At 35.7% G+C, this 25018-nt stretch overlaps 1 protein-coding gene across 6 annotated transcripts in view; it reads right to left on the bottom strand.

Moving 5' to 3' along the window:
- Positions 1-25018, bottom strand: part of LOC109085023 (KH domain-containing, RNA-binding, signal transduction-associated protein 2-like) — a 60614-nt gene that overhangs the window by 10196 nt on the left and 25400 nt on the right. For 5 of the 6 annotated variants that reach the window (XM_042768887.1, XM_042768886.1, XM_042768890.1 and 2 more), the window contains exons 3-8: positions 22136-22252; positions 16625-16771; positions 13449-13576; positions 9844-10027; positions 1281-1363; positions 1110-1168 (exon numbers count right to left, since the gene is read on the bottom strand). In XM_042768887.1, the coding sequence (XP_042624821.1) occupies positions 1110-1168; positions 1281-1363; positions 9844-10027; positions 13449-13576; positions 16625-16771; positions 22136-22252 (718 nt within the window). The remainder of the gene's footprint in view (positions 1-1109; positions 1169-1280; positions 1364-9843; positions 10028-13448; positions 13577-16624; positions 16772-22135; positions 22253-25018) is intronic. The other variant, XM_042768891.1, reaches the window with a different exon arrangement.

The raw sequence follows: 25018 nt of genomic DNA, 5'->3' as shown, positions 1-25018 counted from the left end.
ATTTATATAGCGCTTCATACAACTGTCTCAAAGCAGCAAGAAAATAACAGTTAATGTTCATCAGTTATGAACCTAGAAGATAATAGTGTCATTTTTCAGCTCTCTTTAGTTCAATGTTGTTTCAGTTCTGTTTAATACAAGTGTCAATGTTGCAAACATAGTGTCATTATCCAGCTCAATTCAGTTAAATTTTTGTTCTTATCTGATAGTGTAGTGCAGTAACAGTGTAGTTAAATCAATGATATTACTGAATATTAATTGTCTTTTAAAACCAAACAACCGTGAAAAAACAAAGCTGCAACTCTGAGACATAATATGCGACAAAGTCACTTGTGAGATACAGACTCGCAAGTACCCTTTTTTACTCTGAGGTAGAAATGGACTTCCATTTGAACACGACTGCCAAAGGAGCAAAACCTTTCATAACACAATGAAATCTTGGTTTCAAGTCAAAAAGTGGCAAAATATCAAATCATTCCTGTTAACATTTTGACACTTCATTGCACAATTTGCCACAATGCAAATGAGCAGGCATGTATACAATGCAAAACTGACATCAGTGGAAAACAACAATCCATGCCAAGAACAGAGGGAATACTGCATCAAATGTAATCCAGAGAGGGCACATATTCAAAAGGCAAAGTAATGGCTGAAAGGCCATCCTGACTCTCTTGGTGGGCCTCAGCAATGCCTCCAGCTCTCTACTGGCTCTAGTCCATGATTTCAAGTGCATCTTAAAACCCAAGCCCTGAAGCAGACTAGTAAGGTAGGATGGCAGCTGCTGTGGCCTGGGCCTCAGTGATTTAACAACGGGCAAATGCTGCTACTGTAGGTGTTTTTCCTTAACTTTAGCTCTGAAACATTTAACAGCAATATGGAAAATGAATGAGGCAAAAAGGTTTCTCACTGGTGTGGGCAATGTGCCATGACTGAGTTTCAGCCCACCTGCTATGCGAACTACTGCTATGCAAAGAGGATGTTTCTCTTTGTGGTGCACCATTCAAAATGGTTGACCTAAAATCCTAATAGTTTCCTAGTAAACTAAAAGATAAAAAAAGCTTGAGATGAAAGTCATGCTGTTTTAGAAGAACTGTAGATCAGATTCTTACCATAATTGTTGTAGGCTTCATCATTATTAACATGTCCATATTCATAAAATTCGGAGACACTGTAGGAGTAAAAATAATTCTTAGGAGACATTTTGACAGATTCTTAGAGCCAAAGTTAAGCATCAATTAGATCATGCTGTGACAAAATGTCTTTTAAAAATAAATGTGTACCTTTTCGACTGGTGGTTGTAGTTGTCATCATAGCCCTCATAACTCTGGTCATCATATTCCCCATCATAACCATCATCATATCCCTGAAACCACAGAAACACAAAAGAATAATCACAGAGGGTGACGCTAAAAGACTGAATCGGTCTCAAAGCAGCACTCTAATTGTTTAGGGTTGAAAAATCAATGTTTAATTACACTGCAATAGGATTTCTCTAATAAATATACTCCCAGAGTGGAGGACTGGCACAGCTGAATCATGTCCAACAGAAAATATTGATCAGTGAGTGACAATTGTCTGATCTGCCATGTCTGAAGACAAGTGGATAATGCCTAGGTCGATCCAGTATTACAGACAAAAGAAACAATAAACAGATTAAACTTCATGATGAGATGTTCAGGAGATCCTACATGACTAGTGTCATCCATTCACTTTTTCTTATTCTTTTTTTTAGCTTACATTGATATTGAATTTAGTTTTTGCAATGTACATATACTGAATGTGCAGCACATATTTTTGGCCTGATGGAAATCCAGCAGCACATAAGAATCTTTTGGTAAAAAGCATCTGAAAGGGACATCAAATAAACGCAATAGAACACAGACGTGAATCACACAGAAGCTTCATATTTCAAAAATAAGACATTCTATTTTGCATTAACAAAGTGGAGCACATTTGTATGACTATTAAAATTTGTGTGTGTCTGTGAGATACACCCGAACATTCAGACTTTTTGGTCTGTAGAAGATATACAATCAGGGGTGGATTTAGTGAATTGGGGGCCCCAGGCAAAATATAGGAATGGGGCCCTATACATTTTCACACATTTTCTTAGATCAACCTTGAGGTTCCTTTTTTGTTTTAATGCTTGCTGCTGCACAATGGTGCCTCATAGTTGTGTTCAATGTTTCTATATTTTTCATGTAAATGTTAAATACAAATATCAAGAGCAAACTCACAAATGAGAACAAAACAGCGTTGGATGAAGTGGATTAGAGCCCTGTCTTTTTCCCATTTTCTCCCAAAAAAGCTTATACTACTGTTTCAGCTATTAAAATAGTTCAGTTTTGTATGTAATGGAAAATTGATTATATATACATTATATATTTTTTTTTTATAAAGTATATTTAGAAAAATGTTTGGAGCATTTTTTGTTCGTTAAATGTAAGTTGTTGGGGTTTTTTTTGTGTGTGTGTGTTTTTTTGTTGTTTTTTTTTAAAGGCCAGCTGCAGACAGTGAATTGATCATAGCCTATATGTTTGATCAATTTAGCCTTCTCAAATCATCATGACTTGCAAAAAATAAAATCTATAGATATAAAACCGTTCAAGCATATCACAATGTTAGTTGAAATGTTTAATGTTTTGTGTGGAGAGTTGAATCTGAAGCGCGCTCTGCAGGACCTGGAGGTGCCGGCGCGATCACTTGCAGTTTTTTCACACAGTGGAAAAAAACTTAATACGCAGTCATTTTTGCTCATAAAGGTAAGAGTAATACCTGTACCTCATTCTAAACTGTAAAAGTGGTTAGTTTTATTTGTGTGCACCCACAATATCAACATAACGTTGTGACCTTTGACCTTTTATAAACTAAAGAAAACAAACGCTTTCTGCCATCTGGGGTTTGAACAGGTGCGCTTCACAATGTTGCCTCAAAGACCTGAAAAAAAAAAAATGTAAAATAATATATATATATATATAGAAAGCTTTTAATTACTAGCCTACTTTAAAATGAAGTAATTAAAATCGAAAATAGAAACTCTTTCATTATGTAATCCGTGCATTTCTCTTTAAAGGCACGTCCAATAAGGAGATGACGAGTCATTTTTTCATCACCATAATTGATGGATATCTAAAATATAAAAATAAGGAAAAGCCTAAAACAGGCCCGATTATAATTTGCTTTTTATTTTATAATTCCGTACAATTAAAAATGAAAACACAAATTATAATGGCATATATAGGCGATGTAAAACTTTGTCCTATAATTGTATAGCTTGCTTTTTCTGTCTTTTTTTTATTGCACTGTTCTGAATACCTTAACATGTAAAGGATTTTCTGCAACGCAATTTTGTATGATATGTGAATTATTTATTAGCCTCTTTTTTTTTACTCATGTCATGAATTCATTGTATTCCCATTTGTAAAATAGCCAACAAATGAATTGTTGTAGGCTAACCCGATCTCATGAAAGTGCTTATAGCACAATTTTCTGCTTCTATTTGGCGTAATATTTCTATGCAGAAATTTACTTTGGCATGCAAAAGGCTGATAAATTCATAATTAATGGCATGGCTGGATCAGTCGACAGAAATACGGGACAGACACAGGCCTATGATTACTGCTGAAATGTTTGGAGGTCAGTCTGAGTGTTCATGGTACTCACAGTGCGTAAAGCCGTACACCGACAGGCGCCACGGACTCGGACGGTTGTCGTGGTAATAAACACCGTAAACAGCAACTGTTCATGTGTCAGCGCAACTCCTATATGAAAAGCATTTTAGGGGGCCCCCTGGCTTTAGGTAGCCCAAGGCCGTCGCCTACCTTTGCCTAACGGGTAAGTCTGCCCCTGTATACAACATCATAAAATGAAAATTCAAACAATTCCTCAAACAATATCCTGTGCTTAATACACAATATTGTGGTGATGACGCTACATTGCATTGATTAAAAAAAAAAAACTTTTGGGTAAACTTTAAATAATTCATAAATGCAAACTCATAACTTCTAGTATGGTGTTTCAATTTTGTTGTTCAGAAAGACTAACTGAAAATGCTTCCCTTTTTTATTAGGCCTAATCTGTCAGAAAAACCTGGATAAGCTATTTTGACCCTGTCTATTCCCTTTACATTAAAATTCTGCATTACAGTCCAGTTTTATGAGTATGAAGAAGGATTAGACTAAATTAAAGTTACGGATTATGCCAGGGTTTAAGTTGTTCAGGAGATCTAACATGGAAGTTTCCTTCTTTCAGTTTTTCCTTGTGCTAATAGGGTCAGGGTTCTGTCCTCTCCCACTAATTGACTGGTTTGTTAACATGTCCTCTTGATAGAGTGCTATGCATATTTTAAGCAGCAGCGTATAGAAGAGGCAGCATGTTTTACTATTTAATGGCATATTTTAGAACATGTCAATCACTCTAATACCAACAGCACTCTAAGGAAATAAATTTTAGCAGAACAGTGAGAGGTAGTGACTGACCTACCCGTTTAATCCTTTCATCAAGTGCAGAAGGACTAGCTTTTTTTAATTTCAACACTCACGAAAATGAAGATGTGTCCTTTTTGTCTGCTACGACATTTAACAAAAATGAAGATTCTGTTATTATTTACTCACCCTTATGTCATTTGTTTCCTTTATGACTATGATCTTTTCAGTGAATTGTTTGATACAGAAAGAAAATTAGAAAAAATATGTTTGAATAGATACTGTATAAGGGTGAGTGAATTGCAGACCTTAGTCAGGATAGAGACTATATTAACTTTAGTGTGGATGAAAACTAGGGTCCGAGGAATAGATTTACAGTGTTTACAATGGCATGCACTGTATAATTTTTATCAACTCACAACTTTCAAAACTGTTTTACTGAGATGTTGGTATGTTGTTAAACAACAATAAAATTCAGTGAATGCACTGTACAGCCCCATTTTCTTGACAGAAATTAAATATGGTGTTACTCTGACTAAGGTCTATTCCTTAAAGATATACATAAAAAAGTTAGAAGCAAGACATACTTAAATAGCCACACATGAAAACACATTCAAACATCTATATGAAATTGCAAAAACTATTTTGTACTTTAGTATGTAGAGGTCTTGCAAACACTGTGTGGATATTACTTAGTTTAATGACAAAGTGCCATTTAAAAGGTCCTTGTGTCTGACCTTTTTGACTTTAACATGCACTTACAAGCAGCTGTGCATAATTCTAGCAAGCTCTAGTTAATGGTGTTTGATCATTACATTTCAACACTCGTTTGAAAGAGCAATTAACTCTGGACCTATTGAGCAAGATAACAGGAAATAAATCAAGTGCTAGAGAGCACTGCAAGAGTAATTAATACAGCAAACAGCCAAAGGTCTTCAATACTAAGCTTCATTATCAATTGACAACCACCAACACCTCTTGACAGTGACTGATCTCTTTGTGGGACAGCAACTGAATATGACTCCTCAATGGAGAGCAGCAAAGGGAAATGAAAGATTGAAAATGCTTTTTGTCTGTGGCTCTGGCTGCTTATTGAATGAAGGCTCTTTATCTACAACTTGTTACTCAGCCAATTTTTCAGCGCTAATATTTTCAGTTTGAAGTATGAGCAAACATAGGCATTAGGCCAGACAGGATGGAGCAGTCTGAAATATACTGACATCCAACAGGCCATATATCTATTTAATGGCCTGTTCTGATTGTTGCAAACGTTCAAAGGAGGCATAATTCTTTCAAACATAATCAAAATGGGATTTCATTTCACATCAATTTTATATTAAAGGAAAACTGCATTTCATATCATGGTTATTAGTAAAAAAATAGCTTTAGATGAATTAAGTATTATGTTCAGTTATCCACAGATTTTAGGAAAGAGGAGAATGAAGGCAGAAAAACCACTGTACTGACTCAACTGGAGTTTTGATTTTAACTCTTGTCATTGGTGTCTGTTTTTGTGTTTGCACTTCTCAGAACCTTTAGGAAATAAATGTCAACAATTTATTTCTATTATAGTATTGTATATTAAACTGTATATTAAATAAATTAGAATCATGAGTTTAATTGGAATTTAGTCATCCTGGTATGTGAAATTCTTTGTAAAATAACTATTATTTTAATATATGTTAAACTTAACTGCATGGAATTATTGTGATTTGTTGAGGATCTGATTAAATAAGTTATTTTTCTAAAACTGCACTCTGAGTTTCTCTATACATTTCCATGCAAATGTATCAATTACAGTGCATTGCTCTGCATGTAGAGAGATCATCACATATTCAGGACAAATGTACACAGTTTGTAGGCAAACGGTATCTAAATAATTTAATCAAGCAAATTGTTGTCTATGGCCAGGAGTCAGGTTTTAATTTCTTATATTATTTTTCCCCCACAGATTTAAAAGATCTGACTTACCAAAGACCTACCAACAAATTGATATGTCTATTCATATATGAAAACAGCTCACTGGAAATCATTAAGGCACCTTCCACCAACCCAAGAACAACCACATGAATATTTATAGAACTAAAATCACAGTTTAGATTATCCTGAAAGCACTGGCTTTGCCTGAAAGCACAGTTGTTTGCCAGTACTTAGAAAGTGGCAGCAGAAATGTGATAAACTAGGACTGTTTATTGCCAAAGATCTCACTGTAGAAATATAGGAGCACATATTACTTGTTACATAAACTTTTACAATCACCCAAATAAAAGAACTAATTCAGTAAGCTGATGACAGACAAGCAGGCTATTACTTCTAACCTTCAGAAGCTGCAATTCCTGCAATGGAGCAATCTACTGCGCATTTGCAAATCATGTTGCAATACATTTTAATAGGCGCTATTTCATGCACGACAAGGAGCTGTGATAGCTGTAGCCAGTGTTCTCTGATTCAGTAATCACTGACCAGTAAATATACTGTAGCTTATAGAAAGCATAAGGGCTGATATTTAAACAACAATTTAACTGATAATGCAGCTCACCCCCTTGTTATTTTCACAGTAAAAGCACACATGCTTCTTTTCCCAGTTTTTTAACTGCCTTCTCATGTGCAGCTCTCAGACCTGGAATAATATGCTCAGCCTCTAGGCATTCCACATGCTTCTTTTCAGCAGGAAATTATTAAACTTCTTCTCGAGGTGTATGTCATACATCTGTTTTATTAAACGAGGGAGTTCTGCATGAAGAATTCCATTTCAGTAATTACTGTAGTTCACCTCAGAAATGTCAAGTCGGCAGTGTAAGCGAGCCCATTGTTAAAAAACAATTACAGCCGTGGTAAGATCCTTGCTTAGAAATAGTGCGAGTAAAGCCTTTTCGTAACATTCTATTCTGCAACATGAATCGGCTTTTGCCATGTGAAGTGGTGTGTGATTGTGTGCGTAAGAGGTTTACTGCGATACTATCCGAGACACTCGAGGGATTCTTTCACAGTTATTGACCCTTTTCATTTATTCATCCACAGTGAGCTGGTTTTGACCTTAGAAGGCATTCTGCATGCTTTTTAATTGGTTTTCAAACAGTTCAAACAATTACATTAAAAAAGTACTGTACCTTATGCAAGAAAAAAGAAAAGTGTGAGGGGATTAAACGGTTAGTTCACCCCAAAATGAAAATGCTACCATCAGTTACCCTTACATATAAATAGTGATAAATGCACATAAAGTACATAGAGCACATCAGATATGGTGAACAGAAAATCAAACATGCTAGACTGATGCTGTTTTAAAGCATTAAAGTTTGGGTGGAATGGACTTCCAATGAGTGTTACCAAAAAGAATTAGAAAAATAATTATTGTTCTCAAACACTTTTCCACTGTCTGTCATTAGTCAAGACAAACATATAGCTCTGCCCCAAACCACTAAAACCATTGGCTGAGACACTGTTGCTATGCTTGGCTGGTCAGGATAATCAAACAAATAAAACAATGGTTTGATAGCACCACAGAGATGTTAACACTTCTTAGCATACTCATCCTACAAATGACTTACAAGCACTCTGCATGTATTTTATCATCAAACAATGGCCAACAGATAAGAAAAATTGGATAATTAACAATCAACAAGCAGCTTTGAACAAATTATTTTGAAATGTTACAGCACAGATATCCGTCTAGTATTCTATTAAGCCTCATTCAGAGATCTGTTTATTTTGTGGAAAGAAAAGGGGCATCAGCTCATAGTGGAGTGTCTAACTGGTTTGTAGAAGAGTGAAGAGCCCTCTGAGAAAGCACTTGTGATCTTTGAGTAAAGCTGTTGTGCTGAGAGGGAGAGGAGGAGGCAGTCTGGCACAGCTCGGCAGATATACATAAGAGCTGTGATTAACTGGATTCAAATCCTCACCAACAAAAAGAGCAGAATCCTGCCACACAACAGTGGATATTCATGTGTCTTTCATTTTATACATCTTAAACCTGAACGACAGTTTATTTTTGTATAAAAGCGGACAGCAATTTAATCATAATTAAAAAAAAAAACAGGCTACACACACACACAAACTGGGAGGGCATATTATTTTTTAAGGGTTTGGATAAATATCCATGGCAAACCAAAAAAATCTCAATCTTATCACAAATTTCTAATTAATATATTGTTTTTACTAATATATTTACATATTTAATATTTAAATAAAATATAACAAAAATGATTCATAAACCACTTCCCCCAATAATATCAATAATTTAATAATTATCAATAATTAGTATTATTTATTGTGTTAAAAAGAACAAGGGTCAACACTGTAAATATATATATATATATATTTTGCCAATAAAAATCCTTTAAAACTTATGATATGCTTATCATTGTTTATCAGTATACCAGTAGAAACATGTGGGGGAAAAAAATCTACAAATACTGAAGCAGCAAATTTTGCAAAACACAAAATTTATGTCACTGCCAAAACTTTTGGCCATGACTGTACAGTATATTTCCACTATGCAGATTCTGGATTTTTCAAAGTCAAGGTAATAATCCATAGGTTTAGGATTGGCAAAGTTTGACTTTGAAAGGTAAGTTACAAAATGTTGCTAGTGAACTGCTCACTTCTTAGTCCTCTTTCCTCCAGATCCAAATACTCTCAGAAATATGTCCACGTCTTCCATGTCTCCCATAATACAGAGGCTCTCCAGCAGAACTCAATTCATGTTGGTAATGAGTCTGTACTCTAACATTTCCCCATGCAGACAGACCAATCTGCCACAGCGCTGCGCATATAGGGCTTTTGCATTAGGCAAAAGCTCAGAGGGAATCGAATCCATGAGATATTGCTTTTTTCATTAAGTTGGAGTTTGACGTTCACTTGGCTGAGAATTCTCAAAAATAACCTTGTGCGCACCTGGGTGCAAAAAGTCTGCAATGTGGAGGTGCTGTACTATAAATAAGCAAAAGCTTGCATAATTATTTAATAATCATCATCATCATCATGAACATCATCAATAATTATAATACTGATAATGAGAGTCAAGCTCATCATCTCACAGATAATAGCCAATCAAGTGAGCAGATGATTTCCTTTTTGCACCACATTGCTTTTCTTTACAGTATGTCAGCATGTAGACTAACATCTTATGGCATTCAATCTGTCAGAATGGGTTCTGTCTTCACTGATTCATTCAACCTTTGGTAAATAGAAAGGCCATTCCTTGTCCATTTACCTCAGTGAATTTGATTTAAGGATTCATAAACCTTTTTCTCTGTCAAGCCTTTTATTTTCTGAGGGTGTATAAGTGTTTGTGTGGGTGTGTACGCAAGACTTTCAATAATGAAAAGTTTTTGGACAGATCTTGATCTGGAAACAAAACTAAAACACATACACACTCCAAAAAAATTATTGTCATTAAAAACACTTAATCTTCACTTACATAGTCATCATATGATTTGTGCGGGGCTCTGTATCCAGCGGTCCCTGTAGTTCCTCTGGCCCTGGGTGCAGACACTCCCCTTGCTAGTGTGGGTGTGGGGACGGAGGTGCGTGTACCCACATTTCCTCTGGGTGCTGCTGCTCCTCGTCCAGGTGGAGGGGCTGGAGCTGCCCCACCTCGACCTCTAAAGACATAAATAAATTGAAAGAAATTATAACATAATAACTTTTTATTTTTTTTTATTTTTATGAAAATATAAATATAATGTTAGTATATATTTATTAAGATTTTTAGCACTAAATATATTTGTGCAATTTTTTTTAGGTTTTAATTGTTTTTTTATATTAAAATAAATTACAACAAAAATATTCATAAACCAACTTTCCAATAATGACAATAATTTAATGGTATTCAAAAAAAATCTAAATAGGTTGGGCCTGTGTAGATTTATCTTAATGTATAAGATGATTCAAATGTAATTTTATATTGTATTTATTATCTTAGGCACAGTATAAGTGTTAATTTGATAGTATATCAGCAATAAATCTTCCTATAATTATTTGATATTGCTGTGAAATAACTGCAGAACCACACATTTCTGTATAGCCACATACCAAAGGCTTGATGCAGTGACAGCACTATGCAAAATTAGTGCAGCACAACTCCAGTGTTTACAGATGAAAAATTAGCATTTTGTGTTAAGTCATTTGCTGCATTGCTATAATAGTGGGCTGCTGTGTTTTCATCACCGACAGCCTATTAAAGTCCTGTGAACCATAATGCAGTGATTCAATAAGGTGAGACAGCAGAGTTTTCAAAGATATTGCAATATTCACCGCCTCAGCTCTTTTCTTTCATAGCACTGCTCTGGTTACACACTGTAACAGTGGCAGTGAAGCATGGCATCAAAAAGCAGTCTGCAGAACACATTGTTTCATTCAGTGCAATGAGAGACAGCTTTATTTTGATCTACAGCTTCACTCCCTTGTGCTGCTATTGTTTTTTTAGAATGATTCTGTGGAATCAAGGGGTGAAGCTGTCTGTTTCTGGAGTAATTTTCAACCTGATTACTATTGCAGCATGGCAGATGGAGTTGGCAGCACTGGTGAATGGCAGATGTTTTAGTCTGTCTAGATCTAAATTTCGTCCATCCAAATCCAAAGATCCTACAGAGACTAATGGCCTCATCAGTGTTGTTTTTGCCATGCTGATTTGTGGCAATGACTTCTCAGGGCACATCAAGGGGAAGAGGTGCTTTATAGCTTTATTCGTCAGGAATGGTAAAGATCATATTTTGAATCTGTTATTACTGCCTGAGGTAATGCAAACTGTAGTTGTTTTGGGAGAATCCTAGAGGGATCTTCAGAGGCTCAAGCAAGCCAGAACAAGTACAGTGTGAAATTTATGAAATAAACATTAAAGATGGTGTAAATAATGTATGACGGTATATATATGTTATGCTTTTGATGCGAACAATTAAAGCTTCACCTGCTAACCTGATTAATAACACTGAGCCCCAGGGCACTTTCATGATCTAACAGTGCACAGATGTTTGGGCGTGAAAATTGGGCCTCTTATAGACTTGTTAACAGTTAGAGTTAAAGCAGCAGTAAACTTGGATGACTTTGGTTTCATCAGAAACATAAAATAAACTTTTTTTGTTATTGTATGGCACAAGTGTAGAATATGTGGGTCATGCAGGGGATATGCGCCCCTCACATACACACACCTTTAATAACAGGTAAATTCGTCCCCCACACTTTTTCGGGCAAGTGTGTTCACATAGAGGTTTTCAAAGGCCAGATTTAAAAATCTATATTTAAATTCAAAGAGACAGGATAGTTTGTGCTTGACCTGATGTTTTATTCGTATCCAGAATGATGCAATGTGAACATCACAGAGTGCTCAACACTCTTATGCAGTGTATCTTTCATTCATACATTCATACTCATTCATGCTTGACCTTTCACGAGATCTCGGCAAAAAGACTCACAATTTATTTTCTCAACATGATGCATGATGGGATACACTAAGCTTCGAATACCACTCCGGAGCATTATTCGAGGCTTAGTGTATCCCATCATGCATCATGTTGTGGAAATAAATCGTTATAGTGTAGACTTAGTGTGAGTTAAGGGCACTGCACTTTGGCGTTTTTAAGACCTGGGACAGTCTTGCGCACGCACTTCCTATCGCACACACACGCTCTCAAGTGGCCAAGACCCCATGGGTATTTGGACAAGGGGACAGTTTAAAGTATACTATTAGTATTGTGAGATATTTCCAACTGAAATGGAATATTAAATAGAGGGTGGGGTTTTATTTTTGCACTCCTCCTCTCAATCGCTCACTCATAGCAAACTAATGGTTAGAGGGGCGTGGTCAAGTAATCACCAGGTTATAAATAAAGTATATGAATAATGAATTGACAAATCACACATCACACAATACAAAATATAAACCATTCTGCCTTATTCTGTGATAGAAATGAAAAAAAAGTATTTGTAGTGTATAAACAAATAAAACATTAGCCATTAGGAAAATATTGTATAATACAATTTATTGGTTATTGTCTGGCATATTTGATTTCTTAGCTAATTAAAAGTAAGTCAAAAACTTAAATTAGAGAAAGAAAAGTATTATTACATTTGACATTTTTGTCCCCCTCACATCTGAAATGATTGCTACAACCCTGTTATTTTGTTTTAGGAGTCTCCTTCAATAAGTTTATATGTATGCAAGGTCAAAAATAGGCTTTTGTTTCCTCAGAATATGCATTTAATATCACCTCTTTTTAAAATAAGCAATTTTGTATTATACATTTACTTATTTATATTTTGATATAAATACTGTATAAATGTATATTTTGAGTAAATATACATTTACTTATTCTCTTTGAGTTAAAATACAATTTATTGTGATACATATTTTTTTTAATTATAATATAATATAATATAATATAATATAATATAATATAATATAATATAATATAATATAATATAATAATTATTATATATATTATTATATTATAATTAGTTTATGTCTCTCAAACTCCAGTCCACACTGCTACATGGGTGCTACTTGCCCTTTAAAATCTGAATCATACACCTTTAATCACATGACTAAAAGTGACATAATTTTCTTGGAAGGTAAGCAACTCCAAGAACCAAGTAATTATTAATCAAACCTTTTCTCTTTTTTCCTCATTAAACAAAACGTGTCCACCCTGTTGTGTTAATTTATAGTGTGCGTAAAAATGTGTATTTTTTTTATTTTTAATCTTTCCTAACTAGTATGAGCTTCATTAGCTTAAACCGTCTACCCTAAGGTCTACCTTGTAACCTGAGCTTAAGCTTATCTGATAGACAGACATTTTCTCCCTCTGATAAGACTGAAAAATAACTGATTTTTTTTAAACATTTATTTTCGATAACCTGCTCAGTTTAACATCCACCAAACTAACACAAATGGAGAATATTTCAGAAACAAAATCATACAGGTTTGGAATGACATGAAGGTGAATAAATTATTGCATAATTGGGTGAGCTATTCCTTTAAAGTTTCTATGATTGTTCAGAGGGCTTCGTGTGGTGAAGCTACTATACCGGGTGGATGCTGTGGAGGTCAGACGTAAGCCTCGTCCTCGTGCGGTTCTTCCTCGGCTGGGGTCATCTGAGCCATTCAAGTAGGAGAGCTCACGAAGTTGCTCCTGCCTGATCTCATCATTGTAGTCCTGTGGAAAGAATAAAACAGCAAACTTGACATAAAAACACATTTACACACCAATGTGAAGGTGTTGTCTGTGCATCTCATTTGACATGCTTCCACATAAAGAAATTACCCAGTTGGATGCACATCTTGCAGAAAACAGCGTCAAAGCAACAGAGTTTTAAATGCATTGCCAGATCACCAGAAAGTTGGCAAAGAATGTTAAATATACTGCCAGAAAGTTTTGCTGACTTCAAACAAAAATAAGGATAAAAAGAAAACTGTTTTAGCTTGTTTTACACATGTGGAGGACAAGAAACAGTTTTGCATACATATGACACACACTCCAACACACACTGAAAATATGGTGTAGAATGAGGGAATGTGATGCACACATATCTTTCATTTAGAGTAAGAGAACTGATAGAGGGAGGAGAAAAATAGAGCACTGGCTTATTAACTTTGTTTGACATCAGCTATCAGTGCATTGTTGTGAAAGAAGAATTCCACTTTCTGCATTTATAAAGTCCCTCTCTCATTTGATTGAACATGACAGGGCCCTGTATCACAAGGATGATGACAGAGTGGATAGCGCTTATTTTATTATCATATCATTGCCACAGGCAGATAAACTGAGCCTCATTTCCACCAGCCACTTATTTCCCTTCCTGTTTGGCACAACAGCTGAGTACAGGCAAATATCAGACATGGCAGCTAGAAGAGAGTGGCCTTTCCACAGAGATATGCTCAACAATCAATAAAAATGCATTTCTGATGTTTAGAGCTGCTTTTGTGTCCACTAAATGTAGGCTTGTCCATTAATAAATAAAATGTAAATCTACCATACTTTCCTTCAAAAAAGGTTTAAAACACTATATATCCATCCTCTACAGTGCACACAGAGGTGAAACATTTGGAAATATGACAAATGAGGGGTGATCATTTCACAGTCCCCTGAATGTACTCTTAGTAACTACAGAGACTATCACCTAGACATTGGAATTTTGATAGCTTCTGTACCATGTTGAAAGCTGGGAGGTGTATTAGGTGAGGTGAAGTGCTTGGATCAGTGCTAGCTAGGTTTTCCCTGTTGCCAGGGCAGCCCATGTCGCAGCCTCAACATTCTGAATGCATTCCTTGCCTTGAGAAATGGGGGTAACACATGGACAGACAGAAATGTATTTTATACTGATCAGATGTAATGAGCATTCTGATGGACTCATTATGTAGAGTGTCTCGTGGTAAAGCTAATTATGTTCTGAATCAGATTTAATAACAGCGGTAATGCATTGATTCAGGATATAAACAGGGAGCCTTAGAAACATCAGACCAAATTATGTCCAGCCAGCCAGTCAGGCTGAAAATAAATAAATAAATAAATAAATAAATAAATAAATAAATAAATAAATAAAAATAATAGAAAAAAAATCTTGTTTTTTCTTTTTAGTCTCCGTATGAGTACATCCTCTCTGTATTATTGGTATATATAAGACTTCTTCTTGCAAAATCTAGACAGTATTCTTCTTAATGAGACTACAGTCAATAGATGTACAGTACTGCTGCTGAAAAGAGCCCACTCACACCTACTGAAGATGCTGTGTTTTGTATGCATCACTCTTTTACCATGGCAATGTGTGAGGTTGTGTATTTGTATTCACATTATAGGCTTTCTGTAGGCTTTATCAACAAAGGTTTAGGCCTATCAATAGACCAGGATGCAAAGCCGTTTTGTTTGTTTTTTTTAAAGACATATTCATTCTATGTTAACCACATCTAAACTGGAATTACAAAATTCATTCAATGGAACTTCACAATTCATAGTGCAATTTAATCCAGAGCTAAAGATAATCTGCATGCAGTTTATTTATTTTTTTGACAATGATATCTTTACAGCTGAAGCATCATCATTGTCTCTATGGTCTGTTGTCTTAAAAAGACACTCCTTTTATTCAGGAAGGATGCATTAAGCTGACTAAATATGATAGTAAAGACATTTATAATGTTACAAAAGATTTCTATTTCCGATAAATGTTGTTCTTTTAAACTTTGCCTTAAAGAATCCTGAAAAACAGTATTGTGGTTTACACAAAAATATTAAGCAGGACAACTGTTTTAAAAATTGATAATGAGAAGAACTTTTTCTTGAGCAGCAAATCAGCATATTGAAGGATCATGTGACACTGAAGACTGGAGCAATGATGCTGAAAATTCAGATTTTCATCTTAGAGAGCACAGCTTAGAGGGAACATTGATCTTGACTATTTACAGAGATATTAATTTGCCACATTAATTACTTTTGAGAGCTCAAAGACCCGCTTTTTCTAACATTACAAGTAGGGTAGTGTGTACATTACTCTTCAAAGATTTGGTGTTGGTGTTAAAAATACAGTCAAAACTGTAATAAGGTGAAATATTATTGCAGTTTATTTTAATATGTTAAATGTCATTTATTGCTGTGAATTTTCAGCAGCCATTACTCCAGTCTTCAGTGTCACATGAGCCTTCAGAAATAATTCTGATATAGTGGTTTGGTGCTCAATAAATAAATAAATTATCTAATTTATTTATTATTCAATCCAATTATTGTCAATGTTAAATAGTTGTGCCGCTTACATATTTATTAGTTTATTTATTTATGTGAAAACCATTACATAGTATTAATTTGAAATCTCTTGTATCATAAAAGTAGTATTATTATTTAAATCTTACTGACTTTTGAACTCTAGTATACATAGTCAAAAGCTGAAGAACGTGTCATTTGTTTTTTAAAGAAAATTCATAACCTAGGGTGAAATTAATGTGGATTTGGAAAATAAATTATGAGAAACCGGCAGCATTATCTCCGTTTCTAGCCAAGTCCAACCTATTAAACAATCCAATTTTGTAAGGCTGATCTCCAATGCATACATTCAATCATATGCATAACTCTATAATCTCTTTTTTCTATGCAATAAACATGAACAAGTTTATGCATGCATGGAGAGCACTAGAGTTCAGAATTGGTTGGTGCACTCATCTCATCTTGGCTTCCAGCTCAGCATCCCTCTTAAGGAATCAGACTATATGAACTTACTGGAACAAGGAATTTCTTAATCTCCTCCAGGGCATGGCTCATGCGGGAATAGGCTTCTCCAGGTGGTGCGAAAACTTCAATTAAAACATGAAGATCGTTGCACAAATGCGCGTATTTCGCCTCTCCACTTTTCCTCAGCTCTTCCTCCTAGAGATGGAAAATAATCAGGACTTCTGTGTGAAGAATTAATCATATTATTAATGAATTAAATAAACAGTACCCCCCCTCCCCAAACTAAACCATGATGCATATTTTGAACTGAGAGTGAACTGGAAAGGCATTAAAGGCATAGTTCACCCAAAAATAAATTCTCTCATCATTTACTCACCCTCTTGTGAGACATTTTTCAAATGATCTTTGTATCCCACATAGAAAGGAAGGTCATACAGGTGCAACATGAAGGTGACAAAATAAAAAAAATTAGATGAACTATCCCTTTAAGAAAGAAAGCATTTTTGGAAGTGATTATGTATTTTGACAAAAAGGTCACACAGATGAATTTTTTAACTCACATTTTATAATAATTCTCATAACGGCATGGGAAAATTGTGAACAATTGAAACTATCAACACCCTTACTCTGTAACACAGATAAGGGGTACACAGATACTGCAAATCATCAGTCTTAAATCGCCCAAGGGCTTTTGTAAGAAATAAATTGACACCGTCACCTTTCTGATTAAATCCTGCCATCAGAAGAGCAGAAAAGGGTGATATTTCACTGAAGTATTCAGTGTTTCAATTCTCTCTGATTGCTAAAGGTGTTGTGGCTCTTCAAAAAACTTAAAACTTCAAAAAGCTTGTAATTACGGTAGCCAACATTTCTGTCTAATGTTGATTACGATTTGATTCTGGCTTCTTCTTAAACACAGGAGGACTTTGATGTAGGGGCCATTTACAGAAGTCTGATCACTGATGCGGGCCCTTGTAGCCACTTCAGCTTTAATAAACACTTACCGATGCCATCTCTCTATCATTTCAAAGTGACCCAAGCACTTTTTCCATCATGGTTTGCATGGACGAAAGGTCAGGAGACACTTAAGCTTTTCTGAGAAGTGTAATCATATTTTGTGGGGCTCCGAAAACAGGCAAAAAATTAATTGTGAGGTGAGATGGTTCAGACAGTGATTTTGAGAGTAGACACAAATACTGTATATGCGTGTAGGTATAGAAGCTGTGGGTGTTTCCAGATGAACTTAAAAATGGACAGACAAAAGGAGAAGCAGGAGACAGTGAAAAGTCTGCCACCTCATTTTCAGTCTTCTGGAAAACCGTTCGTCAGATGATATTTGTTCTGTTTCAAGCCTGAAAGCTTTAACTTTCCTTTCATGTCAATCCATGAAGAAAATGTTCTGTTGTTTTAAAAGGTAGGTCTGTCTCCCAGGACGCATTTCAAAAGGCACTCAAGTAAGCATATCCATGCAGCAGATGCCTCTTTAAATGTGACAAAATGAAGGGATCCTCATATTTATTCCCAGTAAATTACAAATAGTGAATCTGACACTTATAAGCCTGACTGTTATCCAGTGCCCCTATGGAGTAAAAGAGCTCAGTTTTGAAACATTGAAACAAAAGCTTACAGAGCTAAATAAAATCTACTCCTGAAACTCATGGAAACAGGGTCATAATAAACAATGGATTTTATATTTCTTCCATTAAAATTAAGGATATGAGTTAAATATTTCTGCTGTAACATTTGTGTCTATCCCCTAGATTGAGATTTGCGCTACACCAATTGCCATGGTGGTGAATGTAATATCCTGAAATACCATTTTTTAATTCGGCCAAATTGCTGCCCTCAGACATAAGCTGTTCATTTACTTGTCCAGGGAATCATTCTAAATGCAATATTCTTTGCTTTGCTGATCCTTGGATGAGAATGTTATATGAAGACCTCAGTAGGACTTTCAGATACTGCACAGACAAGTATATAAAGATGCACGGCAGAATCTTAATTTCATATGTATAACAAACCTGTACCAGCTCAAGGTGACTCTTTATGATGGAATATGTTTGCATTAATGATTGCCTTTGGGATTTAAAACAATCCAACAGGCCGTGTTTGAGTTCTGCCATAAATTTAAATAGATTTCTGACTAAGATTCATCTGCATGGTTAAAACAGTGTGAGATTCTAGTGAAAAGTGTATTTATAAAACTTAAAAAACATTTTGCTTGTAAAACGCCCCACGTGGCTATTTGAAATAAAACAATGTATATTCCTGAGTCATTTGCTTCTTTTGGAAACATTTTTAGCAATGTAACAATGTAAAACTATAAAACAATAAAACATTGGTCTTGTTTGTTTCGGTGAAATGATTGCAATGAAGACAGATTTTAGTCAAAACAATATTCATAACTTGTTTAAATTAAAGTCTGAGGGGGAATTCATTGAGAAAAGATTATAGTCCTAAAAGGATCTTTTATTTGCATGCCATCTGCATTGCTTGAGCACACAATTCACTTAAGAAATTATGTAAATCAGGTTATGGTAAAATTGGTGCTGTGTGCACGATGTGATCTGTAAACACAGTGCAGTTTGCACAATGCTAGTATAAAATAGATGCAAGACCACATATAAACACACATGTACAGTATGTACAGTATGTTGCATGCAAAACGCAATATGAAAATACATCTAGTAAAAATTATTTTTATTGGATACAACGGGGTCATAAATTGTTCATATGGTTTCTGATACTGCATATGAAAAAAATATATTGTTGCTTTTTAAATTCATAAATCAACCAATCTGATTTCAGTAATAGATTGATCCACAGACAAATCTGGTGCATTTTATAGAGCGTTGCTTACATAGAAAGGAAGTGTTTGTGCTGAAAAGAATGTTTAAATATTCACGGCACAGCGCTAAACCAGCGCACATGCCTTTAGCACATGGCTAAAATACACTGCAGGTGGAATGTGAACAAGACACTGGGTTTTGCACTATGCACTACATTTCATTCCTCTAACAACTTCAAAACACTTTTCTGAGACCAAATGGGGACAAATAGCTTTTGTGTAAACAATTCATACTACACTCTCAGGTGACTGTAAATGCATTTCTGATTGCACAAATAAAAGATTCTTTTGACTTTGTAGAAATCTTCAAATAACAAAGTTAAGTTTTCATCATGGTGTTGTTGAAAAAAGGATTGTCCCAGCTCTAAAATGTTATTGGTTGAACAACATTCAACATTGTTGCAAATATGCACACATCAACTCAATGCTATATCAATATGCAAAGGTTCCATGCTTCACTTACGCCTAACAACACCCCTTATCACTGGTAAAATCTCTTTAGAATACAGCATCGCTTTGCTTATTGCTTCATTCTATTTCATTCACTAAGTGAAAGAAAACTAATATTTGCTTGATATGAATGTTTTTCATTCAATTGGAGTTGCATTCAATAACATAACATTAAAATGAACATTTTATTGAGCTGGGGAATTCAAGATGGCCTATTATGAGATGACAGGAGCAGCATACCGAGAAATATTACATTTGGAATGACTCTCTGGCTAGGTAATGACCAGTATGTCTCTTAGGGCAGCTGTTTGGCTGAATCACAAAATGTCATTTCTAAACATTACACTCAACACCCCTCAATCCAAAGCACGTTTACATCAGATCCACTGAGAAAGATCCATACTGTGAATAGTCTCAATAACTCCTTTGCAAACAAGAGATATTGTTGATTCTACAAACACTGACAAAAAAAAAAAAAAAAAACAACAACAACAAAAAAAAAAAACATAGGTCTGTTAGGTTGCAATATATATTTCTCTTTTCAAGAATGTAAACAACATCAGTAAATGCTAAAAACAGCCATTCCTCCTCTATCTAGGGGCATATAGTGCAGGTAATGATCTCCAGTCTCAGCGTCATCTCACACTTTGCTCTGTCAGCCACTGCTGAAGCTTGTTAGACTCAAATAAATGAAAGGTTTACAGGATTTAAGGGATAAAGCACTCTGCTCTGGAATAAATGTAGTGTGCATAACATGCAAAAGCTTATGAAAGCCCATTTCCTCCACATAAAAAAAAAATCATGCTTTGGTAAATCATAATTATGAAATAAAATGTACAAATTATAAGTCATAATTATATGATAAATGAGTTGAAATTATGACATGCTAAATCATAATTATGACTTAAAAGTCATAATTATTAGTTAAAACGTTGAAATATGGCATTAAAAAGTTACTGCATGACTCAAAATGTCATTCTTTTTTTTCACATAATTATGACTTAGTATCCAATAGTTCAATGGCAACAATTTCTCCTCCACACTCCAAGCATTCAGTATTCACTGTTTCACTAGTGTTTCCCGGTCCTCGCTCCACTGATCAGAAACGCCGCTCCGCCTTCGCTCCATGACGAAGTATTTCAAAAAATACTCAGCATGTTTTGAAATACCACAAAGTTCTGATTAGATGACTTGGCTAAATGAAAATGTAATCCACAGTACTAGAAAAATAGTTTTAACGTGATTTATTGGAACACTACAATTAGCCCAAGTCTATATTAAATGATTGTTTCACTCACTTGTGTGTGCAGCATATCTCTCTACTATGGTGAAGCTGAGGGTTGTAGTTACTTCAGAAACAGAAAGAATATGTTGTAACTTTTCCTTTTTTAATCTGATAAATCACAGGACAGCGTTGACTCCTGAATGTTTCTATGTGTGTGTGATCTGTACGTTATGTGCGAGCTTGTGTGTTGTGTGGGTGCGTGCAGCAATGTAGCAGCACTTTAGTTTAGAGCGGAGATGAACTACGTGTACAATAAACTGTTTAAAACATCCAATCAGTACTGAATATCCACATGCTACAAACAAACATGCCTCAGATATAATCTCCCACACTCGTCCATTGCTGTCATTAACCTTCACCTTATATCTGATTTGAGTGATCCACATATCTGTCAAGCCAGTTAATGATGTTTAACGAGTGAATTCTTAATAAAATGCAGTTATATTATGAGCTGTTGGCATTAATTGTGCTTGGAGTGAGTGAAAACCACGATGCTACGACTTTCAAAAAATCCACTCCTCATTCCAATCAAAAATCACACCGCTCCACTCCCACTCACATACTCTGATTTCAACATAATTATAACATAAAACTTTATAATATAATTATGAAATAAATAGTTTAAACCATAAGACAAAAAATTTCAATTGTGAAATAAAAAGTCAAAATTATAAATAATTTTGTCATAATTATGCCACATTTTATGTCATAATTAAGACTTTCTAATCTCATAATTATGACTTAGCATGTATTAATTGTCATACCAAAAGGTTTTTTTTTTTTTTTTTTGTGTGTGGCAAAAATAGACTTCAATAGAATTACAATATTATTAGACTATGTTGGCATAGTTATGGCATTTACGGTTACAAACAAATCAATGTCAATCATAATAATAATACTCAAAGCATTTATAGAATATATTACATTTATACAGTACATAGTAGAATAAAAAATAAGTTGTTGCCAGTCATATTACCTTGCCTTTATCCCTCATTGAACCCTTGCCAAGAATGGACATCTTTGCTCCCGTTTCCTCTTGTAATCTTTTCATGGAATTGCCCCTGGGCCCCAGCAGTTTCCCAACAAAATTAAACTGTAACAGAGGAGAGAAAAGGCAATACAGTTGGTCTCTCACACTGCCTGCTTCCTAGACAGTTGCCTCAGTTACCTCAAAGTAGAAAAACCCAAAAACATTCAAAAGTAGGTTGCTTTTTCTCATCATGCACAAAAACAGTTACAGAGAGAGAAGGAATTTTTTTTTTTTTTTTTTTTTGGCTCAAAATGAAATCTGTGGCAGTCCTCAATCTTTTTTTTTTTTCAGAAGCAGTAAAAAAAGATGTGAAAGTCTACACCTGTTTCTGCAGGGCACTGCAGCCACTCATGTGACTAATCGATGTTTGGGGTCAGTGGTTGGGCTCTGCTGCTTTCAGAGATATTATAACATGTACCAAATGCCAAAAGGGATCTTCAAAATGATCCAGAAGTCCATGCTTGAATGAGGCATAACATAATGAGTTCATTTCCAATGGGGATTCAAGTAATACTACTCAGATGATGAGCTGCCTTGGGGCAGCAACTAACATTTCAGTCACACAGCAGATCAGCGGTCATTGAGAACACTTGGCCTTCACCCCCTCTCTCCTTTGGTTTACTCACATCTGTGCATCATACAACTGTATCTTCGAGGGATTTCTTACACATTGCAATCAGATTTGGGCTGCTGAGGATTGTTTAATGCCCATGATAACAACAAATCTAAATAGTCAATAAATGCTGCCATTGTAAGAAAAAGTGCCCTTGTATAAAACGGTGCATCAGATTCCCTTTATAACACTTCATCACTGTCTGTTCATGTTCAGTGTTCATCACTTTCTCTGATGCTTTAGATGTAATATGTTTTTGAAAAACCTTTTAAAAAACCACTTTAGGGGAAGTCGTGGCCCTAATGGTTAGAGAGTCGGACTCCCAATCGAAGGGTTGTGAGGTTCACTTTAGTGATGTACAGCGCTCTCTCCAATATACCACGACTTAGGTTGAAAAAACCTTTTAAATAACACTTTTGTATACTGCTCTTGTGTGTGCACTTCGGATGGGTTAAATGCAAACAAATTACTGAGTATGGGTCTTGGAAAAACCTTTTAAAAAACCTTTTGTATAGCTTTACACAGGACAATAAAACAGAATAAAAAACTAAACTAAACAGATTTTCCACAGGACAATAAAACAGAATAAGAAAGTGACCTTTTGGATGTTGAAAACGCATCTAAACAGATTGTTCTTTCTGACCAACACACACACACACACACACACATACACATTTTCTTTCGCAATTTTTCACGTTTTAATGTGACACATCTTAAAAACACAGTGCTAATGGCAAAAGACATAAGAAAGTCTTTATACGCATGGATGTTGAAGTGGGGATGAATTTAAAAGACATCTTCTCTGTGAGAGTATTACTGTGTGAACTGTAAAACAAATTTTTGAACTGTAAAACAAATTTTACTGTGCAAGCGGGGGGAAAAACTTTACTCTTAAAAAACAGTCTTAAGACTAGGAGGCCCAAATAAATAAATTAATACATAAATATTGGTTGTGTTTGACTAGTCCACCATCTATGATATTCCAACTGTAACACAAATAAAGCACACATTTGTACAGTCTGACGTTGCATAATTTTAGCGATAAGGCTATTTACTACAGTATTTGTATATGTCCAGTCCAATAAGCCAGACTTTACTAAGGGAAGTGAATTTGTCCTTCAAATGTTTGCAAAGGTTAGCTGATATGTGGCGGCCAGAATAAAACAGTTGGCTATAACACATGTTGACATACCCTGCATAGCACATGGCTTGAAACTCCTCAACACATGCTCTTCCCAGTCAGGCTGTAGATGCAGCTGTAGGGAACTCTAGCTGATGAAACGCAGATGAACTGTCACCAAATTTGGCCAGAGCCACAAAGCAAACTCAAACAGTTTCAGGTGAAAGGGTGAGGTGTGGGTAGGGCAGTATATTTAGCAACACTGCAGCACTGCGCCAAAGCATCATGACCAACTCTCGGAGCGGCTGGAGGTGTGCCTTTTGCATCCCCTCCTGTGTATGACAGGAATACTCTGCAGCTGGATGGGTGCCTCGGAGCAGATGGCTGCCTCAGCTACAGTGTGAAGATGCTCACTGGGTGGCTGCAGTGGAGTGGCCTGTTTTCATTAAGCTAATGAATGTCTGGAGCCACTCTCCTGCTCCAAGGTGGGCAATTTACATTTACATTTATGCATTTGGCAGACGCTTTTATCCAAAGCGACTTACAGTGCATTCAGGTTATACATTTTTCTGCCACGTGTGTTCCCTGGGAGTCAAACCCACAACCTTTTGCGCTGCTAACGCAATGCTCTACCACTGCGCACAGGAACACTAATTTAGGCTTTATTAGGGACGCACAATTCAGTGCAGGATGAGGTTTGAAGCAATGCAAGTTGTCCCTTGCAGTCCCCGGCAGAGGCAGGCCACAGAATGATGGGCATTATGCAGCACTGACAGGCTGAGGATGATAAACCTGACAACCAGATGCATAAGTGTCAAACTGCAAACGGCTTATTATGAGCAAATGGGACTTCTAAGAAAGTGTGCATGGCGTGCTGTTGTGATGGAGACTAGATCACGAATTCACACTTCTATAGAGCATGAATCAGTGTGTACACCTGAAAACACTGCCAAAATCCTGGGAAAGCATGTGCTGTAGTGTTTATTGATAAGTAAAGAAGCTCGGATGGCTATTCACTGTGCTGCCATGCAGAATCACTTATTTTTGGAGCCCGCAGGGAGTTCAGAGTCTGTATGTGGCTGGCTGAACAAATGAC

Source organism: Cyprinus carpio, chromosome A13 (assembly GCF_018340385.1).
Source record: "Cyprinus carpio isolate SPL01 chromosome A13, ASM1834038v1, whole genome shotgun sequence".
In the NCBI taxonomy this organism is placed as follows: Eukaryota; Metazoa; Chordata; class Actinopteri; order Cypriniformes; family Cyprinidae; genus Cyprinus; species Cyprinus carpio.
Note: the sequence above shows the minus strand (reverse complement) of the source record. Positions and strands in the feature narration are given on the sequence as shown.